This window comes from Rhinoraja longicauda, chromosome 2 (assembly GCF_053455715.1).
Source record: "Rhinoraja longicauda isolate Sanriku21f chromosome 2, sRhiLon1.1, whole genome shotgun sequence".
NCBI lineage: Eukaryota > Metazoa > Chordata > Chondrichthyes > Rajiformes > Arhynchobatidae > Rhinoraja > Rhinoraja longicauda.
In genome coordinates, this window is record NC_135954.1 from 19,873,335 (window position 1) to 19,888,076 (window position 14,742).

Consider the following 14,742-nt stretch of genomic DNA (forward strand, 5'->3'; position numbering starts at 1 on the left):
GCTAAATCCACAACTATCTGCAATTTCTTTCCATCTTGGACAGAGATGCTGTCAAACCAAGCCGCGATACGTCACCAAAGGATGGTTTCTACAATGCTTCTGTGGAAGTTGGTTAGAACCGTTGGTGACATGCTGAACTTCCTTAGTCTTCTGAGGAGATAGAGGTGTTGGTGTGCTTTCTTGGATGTAGCTTTAATGTGCTTGGACCTGGATTGGCCCGCAGTGCCTTGTATACACTGAAATTTAGAAGGATGAGGGGGGATCTTATTGAAACATATAAGATAATTAGGGGATTGGACACATTAGAGGCAGGAAACATGTTCCCAATGTTGGGGGAGTCCAGAACAAGGGGCCACAATTTAAGAATAAGGGGTAGGCCATTTAGAACGGAGATGAGGAAGACCTTTTTCAGTCAGAGAGTGGTGAAGGTGTGGAATTCTCTGCCTCAGAAGGCAGTGGAGGCCAGTTCGTTGGATGCTTTCAAGAGAGAGCTGGATAGAGCTCTTAAGGATTGCGGAGTGAGGGGGTATGGGGAGAAGGCAGGAACGGGGTACTGATTGAGAGTGATCAGCCATGATCGCATTGAATGGCGGTGCTGGCTCGAAGGGCTGAATGGCCTCCTCCTGCACCTATTGTCTATCGTCTATTGTCTATTGCCCAATAACCAATGTCAATGCACTGCAACGTCCTGGATGTGGTGTCCAAGCACATATAGTCAACTGTTATAGAGTCATAAATACAGTGTGGATACAGGCTCTTCGGCCCAAATTGCCCACACATGCCCTACTACATTAGTCCCAATGTTTGGTCCATATCCCTCCAAACCTGTCCTATCCATATACCTGTCTAACTGTTTCTTAAACGTTGGGATAGTCCCAGCCTCAACAACCTCCTCTGGCAGCTTGTTCCATACACCCACCAACCTTTGTGTGAAAAAGTTACCCCTCAGATTCCTGTCAAATCTTTTTCCCTTCACCTTGAACCTATGTCCTCTGGTCCTCGATTCCCCTACTCTGGGCAAGAGATTCTGTGCATCTACCCAATTTATTCCTCTCATGATTTTATACACCTCTATAAGATCACTCCTCATCCTCCTGCGCTCCAATGATTAGAGACCCAGCCTGCTCAACCTCTCCCTATAGCTCACAACCTCTAGTCCAGGCATCATCCTCGTAAATCTTCTCTGAACCCTTTCAAGCTTGACAATATCTTTCCTATAACATGGTGTCCAGAACTGAACACAATACTGTAAATGTGGTCTCACCAATGTCTTATACAACTGCAACATGACCTCCCAACTTCTATACTCAATACTCAGACTGATGAAGGCCACTGTGCAAAAGTCCTTTTTGACCAAACCTTGGCCTTTCCATACATGAGTATGGCATATGTCCTAAGGATGAGAGGGGATCTTATCAAAACGTATAAGATTATTAAGGGGTTGGACACGTTAGAGGCAGGAAACATGTTCCCAATGTTGGGGGAGTCAATAGACAATAGACACAAAATGCTGGAGGAACTCAGCGGGTCAGGCAGCATCTCTGGCGAGAAGGAATGGGTGACATTTCGGGTCGAGACCCTTCTTCAGATTGATTGTCAGGGGAGGGGGCGGGGCAAAGATAGAATGTAGTTGGAGACAGGAAGACTGGTGGGAGAACTGGGAAGGGGGAGGGGATAGAGAGGGGGAGGGGATAGAGAGGGGAAGCAGGGACTACCTGAAGTTAGAGAAGTCAAATGTTCATACCGCTAGGGTGTAAACTACCCAAGCAAAATATGAGGTGCTGTTCCTCCAATTTGCGCTGGGCCTCACTCTGACAATGGAGGAGGCCCAGGACAGAAAGGTCAGATTGGGAATGGGAGGGGGAGTTGAAGTGCTGAGCCACCGGGAGATCAGGTTGGTTAAGACGGACTGAGCGGAGGTGTTCAGCGAAACGATCGGCGAGCATGCGCTTGGTCTCGCCGATGTGGAGAAGTTGACACCTGGAACAGCGGATACAGTGGATGAGGTTGGAGGAGGTGCAGATGAACCTCTGCCTCACCTGGAAAGACTGTTCTCTGCATGTCCATGTGGCCATCCAAAAGTCTTTTAAATGCCACTAACGTGTCTGCTTCAATCACCATCCCTGGCAACACATTCCAGGCATTCACCACCCTCTGTGTAAAAAATAACTCGCCCCATACCTCTCCTTTAAGTTTTGCCCCTCTCACCGTAAAGCTCTGCCTTCTAATATTTGAATTTCCCATCCTGGGATAAAGATTCTGACTTTCTACCCTGTCCACTCCTCTCATGATTGTATATACTTCTATGAGGTCTCTCCGCAACCTCTGGCATTCCAGAGAAATCGATCCAAGGCTGCACAACCTCCTCCTGTAGCTCATGCCCCCTAATTTGGGCATCACTCTGGTAAACTGCTCTGCATCCTTTCCAAAGCCTCCACATCCTTTCTCTAAGGGAAGACACACAAATGCTGGAGTGACTCGATGGGACGTGCTGGCATCCCTGGAGAACATGGATAGGCACCGTTTCAGGTCGGAATCCTTCTTCAGACTTTTTCACTGATCAAAGGATTCTGCACTGAAATATCGCTATTAAAGACTGGAGCGACTAGGTTTGTATACACTGGAATTTAGAAGGATGAGAGGGGATCTTATCAAAACGTATAAGATTATTAAGGGGTTGGACACGTTAGAGGCAGGAAACATGTTCCCAATGTTGGGGGAGTCAATAGACAATAGACACAAAATGCTGGAGTAACTCATCGGGTCAGGCAGCATCCCTGGAGAACATGGATAGACAATAGACAATAGGTGCAGGAGTAGTCCATTCAGCCCTTCGAGCCAGCACCGCCATTCAATGCGATCATGGCTGATCACTCTCAATCAGTACCCCGTTCCTGCCTTCTCCCCATACCCCCTCACTCCGCTATCCTTAAGAGCTCTATCCAGCTCTCTCTTGAAAGCATCCAACGAACTGGCCTCCACTGCCTTCTGAGGCAGAGAATTCCACACCTTCACCACTCTCTGACTGAAAAAGTTCTTCCTCATCTCCGTTCTAAATGGCCTACCCCTTATTCTTAAACTGTGGCCCCTTGTTCTGGACTCCCCCAACATTGGGAACATGTTTCCTGCCTCTAATGTGTCCAATCCCCTAATTATCTTATATGTTTCAATAAGATCTCCCCTCATCCTTCTAAATTCCAGTGTATACAAGCCCAATCGCTCCAGCCTTTCAACATACGACAGTCCCGCCATTCCGGGAATTAACCTAGTGAACCTACGCTGCACGCCCTCCATAGCAAGAATATCCTTCCTCAAATTTGGAGACCATAACTGCACACAGTACTCCAGGTGCGGTCTCACCAGGGCCCGGTACAACTGTAGAAGGACATCTTTGCTCCTATACTCAACTCCTCTTGTTACGAAGGCCAACATTCCATTGGCTTTCTTCACTGCCTGCTGTACCTGCATGCTTCCTTTCATTGACTGATGCACTAGGACACCCAGATCTCGTTGAACTCCCCCTCCTCCTAACTTGACACCATTCAGATAATAATCTGCCTTTCTATTCTTACTTCCAAAGTGAATAACCTCACACTTATCTACATTAAACTGCATCTGCCATGTATCCGCCCACTCACACAACCTGTCCAAGTCACCCTGCAGCCTTATTGCATCTTCCTCACAATTCACACTACCCCAGAACAAGGGGCCACAGTTTAAGAATAAGGGGTAGGCCATTTAGAACGGAGATGAGGAAAAGCTCTTTCAGTCAGAGAGTTGTGAATCTGTGGAATTCTCTGCCTCAGAAGGCAGTGGAGGCCAATTCTCTGAATGCATTCAAGAGAGAGCTAGATAGAGCTCTTAAGGATAGCGGAGTCAGGGGGTATGGGGAGAAGGCAGGAACGGGGTACTGATTGAGAATGATCAGCCATGATCACATTGATTGGCGGTGCTGGCTCGAAGGGCCGAATGGCCTCCTCCTGCACCTATTGTCTATTGTCTATCCATGTTCTCCAGGGATGCTGCCTGACCCGATGAGTTACTCCAGCATTTTGTGTCTTTATTTGGTACTAATCAGCATCTTCAATTCATTCTTATTACATCCTTCCTCTAATAGGGTGACTAGACCTGCACACAATACTCCCAATGCGACATAACTAAAGTCCTATAAAGTTGCATCATGACAATGGTGGAGACGGCAGTCGGCTGAAAAACCTGCAGCCTTTCTTAAGGTGATAAGGTCATAATTGATAGGAGCAGAATTAGGCCATTCGGCCCATCAAGTCTACTCCACCATTCAACCATGTTTGATCTATCCCTCCTAACCCCATTCTCCTGCCTTCTCCCCTTAACTCCTGAGGAAAAACATTTTCAGACAGAGAGTTGTAAATCTGTGGAATTCTCTGCCGCAGAAGGCAGTGGAGGCAAATTTTCTGGATGCTTTCAAGAGTGAACTAGATAGAGCTCTTAATGATAGCGGAGTCAGGAGGTATGGGGAGAAGGCAGGAACGGGGTACTGATTGTGAATGATCAGCCATGATCACATTGAATGGTGGTGCTGGCTCGAAGGGCTGAATAACCTACTCCTGCACCTATTGTCTAATGTGTATTGTTCGCTTTTAACAGTATGTTAACAGTGTGTTGACTTGTTTATAACACCTTGTTTTTGTTGACTGTCCTCATGTTTGCTAAGCTATTCTGTGCGATATATCTTTGCAGAATAAACAGCTGGCACTTGGCGACAAGATGGACTTGGCCTCCTACCTTCTGAAGCCCATCCAGCGGATGAGCAAGTACGCACTGCTGCTGAAAGACATGATCAAACACTGCAGCAAAGCACAGGAGCAGGAGTTCAACGATCTCCAGGCAGCTGAGGAGATGGTGAAGTTTCAGCTCCGTCATGGGAACGACCTGCTAGCGATGGATGCCATTCGTGGATGTGATGTAAGGGAAAACACCAGCTAAACATGCGGAAATAATACCGTCGGCCTTTCAGAGCCGCCCTGATGATAAATCTTCCTCAGTGCACCCCCTTGTTTTTTTCCCTCTCTCTGTATTTGGCTCTAGGGGCAGTGGGGAGTGTAGTCGGTGGTGGGAACCTCTGCCTTTGCTGTTCTTTGAGTGGTCGTCAGGTGGGTGAAGGCAGCTGTTTTCCTCCGTAAACATATTTCCCTGCTTCCGCACGGCCACATTTATCCCTCAGCCATCCTCACGAGGAACGATTACAAGCTCGCACGTCTCGCCGCTGAGTCCGTGCGATTTAGCTGCGCACAGGCTGACTGGTCACAGAGTGGACTTCAAACAGCGCCATGGAGCACAAGGCTGTGACCGGTGCACGGAAATTGCAGGCTCATCCCCTCCACTTTTAATGATTGCTACTATGATCAAAGCTACCTGAACGTGGGGTCCGAATCCTAGAAAGATACTAAGTGCAGGGTCCTTTGATTTACTCTGGGTGAATAGGACTCCATTTATCTACTGAATGGAGTCCAATTACCAGTCTGCCGCACATGGCCTAAATATCGCAATAGAAAAGAACAAGGGTCTGGATTAGTCGCCTTACCCAGGTCAACAAAACATTGCAGAACAAGGCAATTTCAATGCCTTGATTATTTTGATCTGGAGAAAGAACAGATGGTTCTAAAGATTTGCATTCGGGAAGCGTTCCAAGCTGCCTGAAAATAGAGAGGTCTTATTCTGTCCCCTCATTCAATTCCCACAATACATGGTACAAAGGTTTCCTGAAGCCATTAACGTGATTTTAAGAAGGCACAAGGAACTGCAGATGCTGGTTTAACAATAAAAGACATAAAATGATGGGGTAACTCAATGCAGTCAGGCAACATCTCTGGAGAGCATGTGGGAATGGGTAGGCAACAAAAGGAAATGAAATGGTCAGGAATTAGTTTAACCATTGTATCTCCCTCTCCCATTGCCATACTGACCTTTTGGTCCTGGTACTCCTCCATTGCCAGAGTGAGGCCACACACTGGAGGAACAGCACCTCATATTTCACCTGGGCAGCCAATGATGTGAACATTGAATTCTCCAACTCTAGGTAATAAACCACCCCCACTTTTCTCCTCTCTTCCCTGTGCTCCACCCAGGAGCATATTCCTTTCTCCCACTGTTCCGCCCTCCCTTCCCGTCCCCTCCCATCCTCGTCCACCTATGTCCCTTTTTCTGGCTTCACAATTTACGCCTCTTCCCCCCATTATCTTACTGCCTTTGGTCTTCTTTTCATCTCTCACATGTGCCCACCGTTAAAGGAAACTTTAAAACCCAACACATAAGATCGAGTAAGACATTCAAGACTTTATTCAAGAGCGCCAAATACAGTGATCACTGGGAGCAATCTAGGAGAGTGCTTAACGAACAGAGATTCATCTGCTCCTTATATACAGAATTTCCCTTTGATGTTTTGTTTATCGCAGAAGGCACTTTAGCACTTTCCATCTTCCAAATGGTCTTCTGACGAATATACATCATGCACCACCAAAAGACACAGCAGATTAAACACAGCCCGATTCCACACCATTACAAATAAGCAAATGCCCTGTTAGCCTTTCAACTTAATTTTATTCTTTTACGATTACCATTTGTCCTTTGACAACAGAGAACAGAATCTGACTAAAGCAGACTGCAGTGAGCGTCAGAAAAATAACTGCAGATGCTGGTACAAATCGAAGGTATTTATCCACAAAATGCTGGAGTAACTCAGCAGGTCAGGCAGCATCTCAGGAGAGAAGGAACGGGCAACGTTTCAGTCTGAAGAAGGGTCTCGACCCGAAACGCCAGGTCAGGCAGCATCTCGGGAGAGAAGGAACGGGTGACGTTTCAGTCTGAAGAAGGGTCTCGACCCGAAACGGCGCCCGTTCCTTCTCTCCTGAGATGCTGCCTGTCCTGCTGAGTTACTCCAGCATTTTGTGGATAAATACCTTTGCAGTGAATGTCAGCTACGTATGCTCAGTTTCAACCTTCTTTAAAGCACAGAATTATTTCTACACACAAAGTGGACTTCAAGCATTTTTAAGCACTCGATCTAACCCTATCCCTTGCTATCTTCTTGAAGCTTTGCAATTTATCTTTCACACCACCCATCTGCCAATAAACCAACCCCCCTCATCTGTATTCACCCATCACTTGCCAGGCCTTGTCCTCTCCTCTCCCCAACACCTCATCTAGCTTTCTTCCCCCCCCCCTCTCCACTACTAGCCTGAAGAAAGATTCTGACCCCAAAACATCACCTATCCATATCTTCCAGAGATGCTGCCTGCTTATTGAGTTACTCCAGCTCTTTGTGCATTTTTAAAGATTTCAAGAAGCCGCAGGGAGAGGTCTAAAGCCAAAATAAGAGAATTAAATCTGTGATCTTCCCAATGTTAACTAGAGGGAGATTTGAATTCATCCTATTCCATGATAATGTAGACTATGGAGGGGCTGAGAGAGGTGTTGGTGAGTGGGGCTGGATTTCTTCAGTTGATGTGGATGATGACACTCGGGTTTTTGATGATGTTACCAGGGGGCTTCTAAGCTGACAATAAATTTAATGGTTTCAAAGGTACATCCTTTGGGAATATCAAAGGCACATTATTGGGAAAATAACTTATTGTGGGTGATTTTCTGATTCCGACTGAATAAAATAGCAGAGCAGGTGCAATGGTGTGCTGGTGGAGGATGTGGTGGTGAGCCATGTCAAACGTTCCATGTAGGTCTTGAACAACGAAGAGGCCAAATAATTATCTTTGTCCCAGTCACCTAAAATGTCTCTTGTAACTTTGGTAAGTTTTGCTTCATGATTGTGCTGGAATGGAAGCCTGAATGGTGGGTATCGAGCATGAAGCTCCAGGAAAGATAGGCAAAGACCACAAACATCTATCAGCATCTAAGATAGACACAAAATACTAGAGTAAATCAGCGGCACAGGCAGCATCTGTGGATAGAAGGAATATTTATTTATTTATTTTTATTTCAGATATTTCAGATATTAGAATTAGATATTAGAATGGCTGATGTTTCGAGTCAAGACCCTTCTTCAGGCATCTCGGCCTGAAACGTCACCCATTCCTTCTCTCCAGAGCTGCTGCCTGTTGTCCTGCTGAGTTACTCCAGCATTTTGTGTCTATCTTCGACCAACATCTGCAAACCAACATCTGCAGGTCCTTCCTGCACATCTATCAACATCTACCAGACTTGGGAGAAGAACGAGACAGTTAGATGGGGTGCAATGCTCAAGTGTGAGAGGGCAAATGTTCTTTTTCTTTTGAGGAAAGTGATGGTGATTTTTAAGGGTAGGGGGTTTGGGGCAAATGGTTAACAACGTCACCTCATCCAAGAAGATTGTCAATCATTTAGTGGCACGAGAGGGTGAATTTTGGGGACAAGATGAGCCAGAGAGGAAACAGCGATAAATGAAATAAACAGGAGAAAAACGAGATAGACAATAGACAACAGACAATAGGTGCAGGAGGAGGCCATTCGGCCCTTTGAGCCAGCACCACCATTCAATGTGATCATGGCTGATCATTCTCAATCAGTACCCCCCGTTCCTGCCTTCTCCCCATATCCCCTGACTCCGCGATCCTTAAGAGCTCTATCTAGCTCTCTCTTGAATGCATTCAGAGAATTGGCCTCCACTGCCTTCTGAGGCAGTGAATTCCACAGATTCACAACTCTCTGACTGAAAATGTTTTTCCTCGTCTCCGTTCTAATTGGCCTACCCCTTATTCTTAAACTGTGGCCCCTGGTTCTGGACTCCCCCAACATTGGGAACATGTTTCCTGCCTCTAACGTGTCCAACCCCTTAATAATCTTATACGTTTCGATAAGATCCCCTGTCATCCTTCTAAATTCCAGTGTATACAAGCCTAGCCGCTCCAGTCTTTCAACATACGACAGTCCCGCCATTCCGGGAATTAACCTAGTAAACCTACGCTGCAGGTATTGAAAAAGACGTAATTTTCAATACTGGGGCAGGGTTTAGGGGAAGAAATAGCAGAAACACCTTTTTGTATCGTCATTGTTAAAGGCAAAGTGAAAAGGTTACACTGATGCAGTTAGAAGGGAAATGCAAAAGAGTTTTATCTACCATTTAAACGGGCAAGGATTAGTCAGACCAAAATGCCTGTTTCTGTGCTCCATGTTTCACATGAACAGGAATGTTCTAAATTCAGTCCCACGGACCCACTCCATCCCCCTTACCCCACCCCCACTTGCACCTCCCCTGCCCCCAACCCCACTCCCCACAGCCCTGCCTGAACCCCCTTCCCCCTTCCCCACACCTATTCCGCCCTCACCCCCACATCCCTCCCCCAACCCACTCTCCCAGCCTGCACCCCATTCTCCCCCCCCCACCCCAATCTACCCTCCTCCCCACCCCCACTCTACCCCACCCCCACTCTTCCCTCCTCTCCACCCCACACTGCTCTTCTCCCCAACCCCACTCTTTCCTCTTCCCCACCCCACCCGGCCCTCCTCCCCACACCACCTTGCCCTCCTCCCCACCCTGCCCTACTCCCCAGCCCTATCCACCCCCACCCCCACTCTCTCCTCCTCCACCTCCCGAATCTCACTCTCCCCCACCCACCCTTTACCCCCACCCACCCTTTCCCCCCCACCCACCCTTTCCCCCCACCCACCCTTTCCCCCCACACACCCTTTCCCCCCACACACCCTTTCCCCCCCACCCACCCTTTCCTCCCACCCACCCCTTCCCCCCACCCCACTCTTTCTTCCCCCCACCACCACCCCAGCCCCCCACCCCCACTGTCCCCCTTCCCCATAACCCTCCTCCTCCCCAGCGCCACTCTCCCCATCCCCACTCTTCCCTCCTCCCCACCCCAGGCTGCCCTCCTCCCCAGCTCCACTCTCCCCCCCCACCCCCACTCTCACTCTCCCCCACCCCCCTTTCTCCACCACCCCTCCCCCTTCCCCACTCCCACTCTCTCCTCCCCCACCCCCTCCTTCCCCACTCTCTCCTGTCCCCTCCTACCTCCACCCTCCCCTCCAGCCACTCGGCCACCACGCCCACTCTACTCCGCGGACCCGTTGGGGAGAAAGCCACTTACCGAGCGTACAGGTAGGAGGAGGGAGCTCCGGAGTGCAGCCGTTACTGTGGCCTGGCCGAGGGGAGGAGGAGGGGATAAGTGGGGTTGAGGGGGGATGGAGTGGTAAGTGGAGGGTGGTGGGGTGGGGTGGGGTGGGTTTGCACGGAGGGTTGCTGGCCCCGCAGGAGAGATTTGGACCCAACGGGTCCACACCTATCTGGTATCCCTCTAAACCTTTCCTATCCATGTTCCTGTCTAATTGTTTATTAAACATTGTGATAGTCCCTGCCTCAACTACCTCCTCTGGCAGCTCACTCCATATACCCACTACCCATTGTGTGAAAAAGTTACCCCTCCGATTCCTATAAAATCTTTCTCCCTTCACCTTAAACCAATGTCCTCTGGTTCTTAATTCCCCTACTCTTGGCAAGAGACTCTGTGCGTCCACCCGATATATTCCTCTCATGTTGTTTCCACGAGAGTGAGTGTGGCCTTAGATTAATGTTAGCCTGAAAGATGGATTTTATTATTTTATTCCGGTTTGGTTTCCCTTCAGGTGAATCTTCAAGAGCAAGGACAGCTTATGTGTCAGGAGGAATTCGTCGTTTGGTGCGGACGCAAAAAATATCTGAGGCACATCTTCCTCTTTGAGGACCTCATTCTCTTCAGTAAAACAAAAAAGATTGAAGGTGGATATGACATCTATGTTTACAAACAGTCATTTAAGGTAATTGATAATTTATTCATTTTGAAATGTTATGACTTATACAGCAAAGACTTGCTTCTATACAATATTCTTTGCCTAATAAATCTGGCAGAAACACTTTCAAACAATAGACAATAGACAATAGGTGCAGGAGGAGGCCATTCGGCCCTTCAAGCCAGCATCGCCATTCAATGTGATCATGGCTGATCATTCTCAATCAGTACCCCGTTCCTGCCTTCTCCCCATACACCCTGACTCCGCTATCCCTAAGAGCTCTATCTAGCTCTCTCTTGAATGCATTCAGAGACTTGGCCTCCACTGCCTTCTGAGGCAGAGAATTCCACAGATTTACAACTCTCTGACTGAAAAGTTTTTTTCCTCATCTCCGTTCTAAATGGCCTACCCCTTATTCTTAAACTGTGGCCCCTGGTTGCTAAGAAATACGCATCTGAAGAAATATTTTAAACATGGAGCGAGAAGTAGATTAATATTAACCCGAGAGATGGATATTATTATTTTAGAACAGTTTGCTTTCCCTGTGTAAAAGATCGAGGAAAGCGTACATGTTAGGACGAATTTGTCAATTGGTATGAACATTAAAAAGAAATCTGAGGCATCTTCCTATTTGAGGACATCTTCTATTTTGTTCTTTTCAACAAAATTTCAGTTTAGTTTATTATCACGTGTGTCAAGGTACAGTGTAAAGCTTTTAGTGCGTGCTAACCAGCCAGCAAAAAGACATACATAATTACAATCCAGTCACCCATAGTGGACAGGTATATGATAAAGGGTTATTGCATGAGAAATTTCAGTAAAGTCCAATTAAAGATGATAAAAAAGGGATTGCAGATTGCTGGATAAAGTCCAGTAAAGTCCAATTAAAGATGATAAAAAAGGATTGCAGATTGCTGCAAAGAGTACAGAGAAGATTTTCGAGGATGTTGCCAGGACGTGAGGGCCTGGGCTACAGGGAGAGGTTGGGCAGGCTAGGACTTTATTCCCTGGAGTGCAGGAGGCTGAGGGGTGATCCTATAACAGCATTTAAAAGACTGGTACATAGATCGGATAGGTATAGAGGGGTAAAGGCCAAGCGTGAGCAAATAGGTCTAGCATAGATGGGGAATCTTGTTCGGGCATGGGCAAGTTTGGTCAAAGGGTCTGTTTCCATGCAATATAATTCTATGACTGAAGAGGGGCAAGGTGACATTTGAGAAAAATTGTAGTACCTGAGCTCAGTAGATGAAAGCATGATTGCCAGTACTAGATTAGATTTAGATTTAGATTTAGAGATACAGCGCAGAAACTGGCCCACCGGGTCCGAGCCGCCCAGCGATCCCCGCACACTAACACTATCCTACACCCACTAGGGACAATTTTTACATTTTCCCAGCCAATTAACCTACAAACCTGTACGTCTTTGGAGTGTGGGAGGAAACCGAAGATCTCGGAGAAAACCCACGCAGGTCACGGGGAGAACGTACAAACTCCGTACAGTACAGCGCCCGTAGTCAGGATCGAACCTGAGTCTCCGGCGCTGCATTTGCTGTAAGGCAGCAACTCTACCGCTGTGCCACCGTGCCACTAGTGTGTTGAAACGTGGGGATGCTTGGCAGGCTCAGATGGTCAGAACATTGGATTGTTTTAGAGCTGGAGGACATCACTGGGCACAGCGATGCCTTGGAAGAATTTTAAAACTAAGATGGTTCAGCGGTAGGGCTGCTGCCTTGTTGATATCCGGGTTCGATCTCGACTAGAGGTGCTGTCTGTACGGAGTTTGTCGTTCTCCCCGTGACCTGCGTGGGTTTTCTCCGAGATCTTTGGTTTCCTCCCACACTCCAAAGATGTACAGGTTTGTGGGTTAATTGGCTCGGTATAATTTTAAATTGTCCTTGATGTGTGTTTGGATCGTGTTAATGTGTTGGGATCACTAGTCGGTGTGGGCTTGGTGGGCAGAAGGGCTTGGATCCGCCCTCTATCTCTAAACTAAAAAAACAAAACTAAACGTTGAAGCATTGCTCAACAAAAGTTCATCCATGAAGAGGCACAAAGCAAGACGGGGATTTACTGCACATCTAATCACAAGATTGTATCTTGCATTTCAAAAAAGACTTTCTGAGCTATATTTTAAAGTGATGCATGGTAACATTTGGCAAGAGTTTTTCTGCACTCACTGGGTTATTGGCTTATTTCAGACGGCCGAGATTGGAATGACCGAGAACGTTGGAGAAAGTGGGCTGCGTTTCGAGATCTGGTTCAGGAGAAGGAAATCTCAGGACACTTATATCTTTCAGGCCAGCTCTTCTGAGGTTAAGTTAACCTGGACGAATGTCATAGGAAAAATCCTGTGGCGCCAAGCCCTCAGAAACCGAGGTACGTCAGTAAAATTCAAGTCTTTTCTAGTTTTGTTTAGAGATACAGCGCGGAAACAGGCCCTTCGGCCCACCGGGTCCACGCCAACCTGCGATCCCCACACATTAACATTATCCTACACACACTAGGGACAGTTTTTACATTTACCAAGCCAATTTACCTGCATACCTGTACGCCTTTAGAGTGTGGGAGGAAACCCAAAGATCTCGGAGAAAACCCACACAGGTCACAGGGAGAACGTACAAACTCCATACAGACAAGCCCCCATTGTCAGGATGGAACCCGGGTCTCCGGCGCGGCAAGATTCAAGATTCAAGATAGCTTTATTGTCATCAAAATTAGACGAAATTCAGTCACCCACAGTCCAACAACAAAAGCATCAAAATAGGCATTAAAATTACACAACCCCCAAAACACACAAAAGAAACATCCATCAAGAAAACATCCATCACAGTGAGTCTCCTCCAGTCCTCTCCTCACTGTGATGGAAGGCCACAATGTATTTTCCCTTCTCCTGCTGTCCTCTCCCGCGGTCAGGTTGTTGTGGTTGCAGGCCGCACCGGACGGTCCGCAGCGGGCCGAGCCTAAGGCGAGTCGCAGCCGCTCCCGCAGCCTCCGAAGACGGCCGGCTCCGCCGATGATAAGTCCGATCCGGGGCGGGCGAACACGCTGCTGCTGCCGCTGTTGCTGCACGTCGGGGCGGTCGTGGCTCCCGACATTGAAGCCCCCGCCCAGCAGAGAAATATCCCGCAGCCTATCTTAGGCCGCGTCGGACGGTGAAATGTCCGCGACCCAAGCCCTGCGATCCGGGGCGGGCGAACACGCTGCCGCTGCCGGAGCTCCCGATGTCGGCATCCACGCGGCCCGAGCCTAAGGCGAGTCGCAGCTGCTCCCGCAGCCTCCGAAGACGGCTAGCTCCGGTGATGGTAAGTCCGGTCCGCGGGCTCTGCGAACCGGAGCCCTGGAGGCCGACAGCTCCAGGAGTTGGGCCGATGGTAGGCCGCAGCAGGAACGGAGACACGGCCCAGAAAACAAAGGTCGGGTCTCCGTTCGGAAGGCACACCTATTTACAATTTTACAGTTCCCCCCCTCCCCCCCACATACACACATAGTACACAAACACAAAAACACGACATCACAACTACAATTAAGACAAAAAAACAACAAAAACACAAAGACAAATGGACCGCAGGTAAGCCGCAGCTGCTATGGCAGCGCCACCTTAGGCTGTAAGGCAGCAACTACTGCTGCACCACCGTGCCATCTGCTGATTTATTGTGTGAATTGAGAAGAAGGGGTGTGTTTTGTGTCAATGCTGTTGGATTGTTTACTACAAGGGGATAGTGATTCACATTCCCAGCGTCACTGTTTAGGAGTGTCCCCTCTATGGAGCTGGAATGAGTTGACGGTATTCTTTGCTTCAAATGCATGAATGCTGAACTTTTCTTACAAAGCTCGAAAGAGGCTTATTGCTCAGTCTGGGACTCTGGTACAAAGCCAGTTAATGTTTGGAGACTTCAGATCCCAATCCTTTTATATTCTTGCACCAGCCTGATAGCAGAAGTGCAGCAACTTCTCCACTCTGAATTAAAATACTCAGGTGGTCAGATCATGGAATGG

The 14,742-nt window shown here is 48.0% G+C and overlaps 1 protein-coding gene across 2 annotated transcripts in view; it reads left to right on the forward strand.

Annotated features, from left to right (window-relative positions):
* plekhg4b (pleckstrin homology domain containing, family G (with RhoGef domain) member 4B) overlaps positions 1 to 14,742 on the forward strand; it is a 212,263-nt gene that overhangs the window by 184,172 nt on the left and 13,349 nt on the right. For both annotated transcript variants that reach the window (XM_078415786.1, XM_078415793.1), the window contains exons 17-19: positions 4,720 to 4,944; positions 10,603 to 10,773; positions 12,945 to 13,122. In XM_078415786.1, coding sequence (XP_078271912.1) covers positions 4,720 to 4,944; positions 10,603 to 10,773; positions 12,945 to 13,122 — 574 coding nt within the window. The remainder of the gene's footprint in view (positions 1 to 4,719; positions 4,945 to 10,602; positions 10,774 to 12,944; positions 13,123 to 14,742) is intronic.